The sequence below is a fragment of the Eulemur rufifrons genome, chromosome 1 (assembly GCF_041146395.1).
Source record: "Eulemur rufifrons isolate Redbay chromosome 1, OSU_ERuf_1, whole genome shotgun sequence".
Lineage (NCBI taxonomy): Eukaryota > Metazoa > Chordata > Mammalia > Primates > Lemuridae > Eulemur > Eulemur rufifrons.
The window spans coordinates 50,210,199-50,213,107 of record NC_090983.1 but is presented as its reverse complement, the minus strand read 5'-3'; the positions used below and the strand labels follow the sequence as shown (position 1 = coordinate 50,213,107).

At 46.1% G+C, this 2,909-nt stretch overlaps 1 protein-coding gene across 1 annotated transcript; it reads right to left on the bottom strand.

The window, feature by feature from the left end:
* Positions 1–666: 666 nt before the first annotated feature.
* On the bottom strand, positions 667–2,664 carry LOC138387328 (intraflagellar transport protein 70B-like). The gene is given in 1 exon segment (XM_069474305.1): positions 667–2,664. A coding segment is annotated over 1 exon segment (1,998 nt).
* Positions 2,665–2,909: the final 245 nt, after the last annotated feature.

Below are 2,909 nucleotides of genomic sequence, written 5' to 3'. Positions count from 1 at the left end.
AACAAATGGAACAAAAGAAAGCCAGGGAAATTTGTTTTTTTCTTGATAAATGTTTATTGTCTCTACACCATAGCACCATGATTATGTTAAGGGAACAAGATTTTCCACTGAATCTTGCACGTTAAAAAAAAATAACATATATAATTTTGGTTAAAGCATTTTATCTATATTGGAAAACACTGCCAGAATATACTAAACTCCATATAAAACATATGCATTACAAATATAATTATGAGGGTTAAGTTGTGAGAATAGAACACATAATCCCTGAAATGATTATTAAAAGCTTACTATTAAGTACTACTGAGTTTGGACACAATAGTGCCTGGTTCCTGGACAATTATGACCCTTGAAACAAGGGCTCCTCTGGATACATCAAAGCACAAAAGGTAACAAAGGAAAGGAAACATAGGCAGTACAAGTTCTAATAGACACAACATCCCACATTGGTTCTAAATTTTTCGTAACTCCTTCTGAGATCAAAATTCTTACAATATTTCACTTTGTGGGAAATTTAAAAACAGAAGTTTTATCTATTTTTGTTACAATACTAAAGTTTACAAAGTTCAACATGTGACCAAATATAAACATGCCAAAGGCTATAGATAAAACAGTGCAAAATTTACATAACAAAGGCATTATGGTAAAAGCCATTATCAGTCATTACTATGGATTCCATCCTATAATCTCATAAATCAGAGCTCTTAACTGTCTGGACTCATATGTGACTGTATTCTTTCCAGTATGCATTCTTTCTTCTTCCAGGGGTTGTTCTATAACGGCAGGTATGTTTCTGCCATAAAGCTCACAGTGTTCTAGAAACTGGACACATTCTTGAATAACACTGTCACGAAGCATGATTGTGTGTTTTGACATGTTTTCTAACAAGGACAGGAAACATCTTTTGGCATAATACCAGGTATCAGTTCCAAGTTTTTTATTATAAGGTTCCAAGCTTTTGATAACTCGAGAAATACCAAAGTCATAATTTCCTTTGGCACAATAAAGAGTGCCTATTACCAAATTCACAATGCAGAGATGGTAGATTTTCTTATCTGGGTCACCATAAGACAGCTGCTCTTCCTCCTTCTCTATCTTCCTCATCAACTCCTCAGCTTCTTCATTTTGACTTGTCATAATATATGAAACACAGAGGTTAGCTAATACAATAGCACTGACACTCAGGATGTTATCATAATGCTTCTTGACTATGGGTTCATAGAAACCGATGGCTTCTTTGTATTTGTTTTCCTGCATGAACAGAACATGAGCCACGTTCAGCTTCCACACATCCTGGTCATTACAGAATTCCACAGATTTGCGAAAGATCTTCTCCACCATGGGATAATTTCCAAGGTTCCAATAGATTTTTGCCTGGGCCATCAACACAGGAATATACTTCTCAAGAGTTTCATCATATTCATTCACTGCCTTTTTGACGGCTTCCTCATCTCTATTGTGTCTTGCTTCCTGTACTTGTTTGGTGAGTCTCCGAAGCTGCTCAGTCAGCATCCCTGCTAGCCCATCAAACTTACTGAAAGCCTCCTCAGGAGCTGTCTGGCAAGTGATCATGGCATCCAAGAAGTCGTAGAGATAGGGTGTGAGGAACTTATATGTCAGATGGGCATTTTCTGCCAGGACATCTGCTGCCAGGTCAAAATACTCATATTTACAGTAGAGCAGCAACAAGTTGCCAAAAGTCTCTGGGGGGAAGGGATTCTGTTGGAGCAAAAACTGTAGCTTTTCAAATCCTTCTGTAGGCTTGGCATCCATGTTCATTAGTGCCTGGTTGTGCAGGGTCACAGGGTCCAACTCTTCGTCTGCCCTAGGTGGCATGTCAGTGAGGGCTTCCTGAGCCGCCTCATAGTTTTTCAGTTGGTATTCTATGGCTGCCTTGAGGTTGAAGGCTTCCACCAGAGCAGTCTGGTGGAGGACTAAAGTGTTGCCAACACTGCGAACATCAATGCCCTCAGTGGTCATGCCCACACCTAGCTCTGGGTGCTGGCGGATGCCACGCTCAATAATATCAGCGATATGCTTCAACGCAGGCGCATAGTGCCTGCTGCTGTAATAGGCCAGAGCCAGGTTGTAGGAAAGGTCAGGTCGGTATCCCGAGGCCTGCAGGGCCACAAAGAACTTGGCACACGCTGCTTCATACTGTCCTTCCTTGTAGAGCAAACAACCCAGGTTGACGTGGCCATCGTGCTCATTCTCGCCCCCACTTTCTTCCGCCCCTTCCCCACTCAGCAGCTGCTCCACCAGGCTCCTGGCCCCTGACAGATCGCCCTCGCTGTACTTGATAGCAGCTTGCAGGCGGAGGGCTCGGCTGTGGTAGGCGGGGTTGTCCAGGAGGAGGAAGGCGACCCGGGTGGCCTCTGGATAAAGGCAGGCCTTGTACAGGGCCTGGGCCTGGTACAGGCGGTACTGCTCCAGTTCCGGGTGCAGCTGGCCCAGCTGCTCATAGCACTCGGCCGCCAGCGCGAACTCCTGCAGGCGGTAGTAGCAGTAGCCCAGCAGCGACAGGCCGGCGCGGCTCCTCGGGCTCCGCTGCAGCTCCCCGCCCAGCAGCTGCACCGCCTAGGCGTAGCGGGCATCCCGGATGAGCCGATACACGACGGCGGTGAACTCTCCATCGGGGATCTGCGAGTCGCTCAGCCCCACCATAACGGCCAGGAATGTTGTGTTTGCTCGTTACCACGGCAACAAGACAACCGGAAACGGAAGCCTGCCGGAGGTTACTTTGCCGCGGCAGGAACTCGTTAGGAGTAAAAAGGGATCGGCGTCATGAGTCTTTCAATTTCTGGTTTGGTCTTTGAAGACTCCAGACTGCGCAGTGGCTGCGGTTAGGGAAGGGAGAGAAAGCTCCCGAGGCTGCTCAGAGCCCGAAACTCCTCCTCCCGGCATGCACC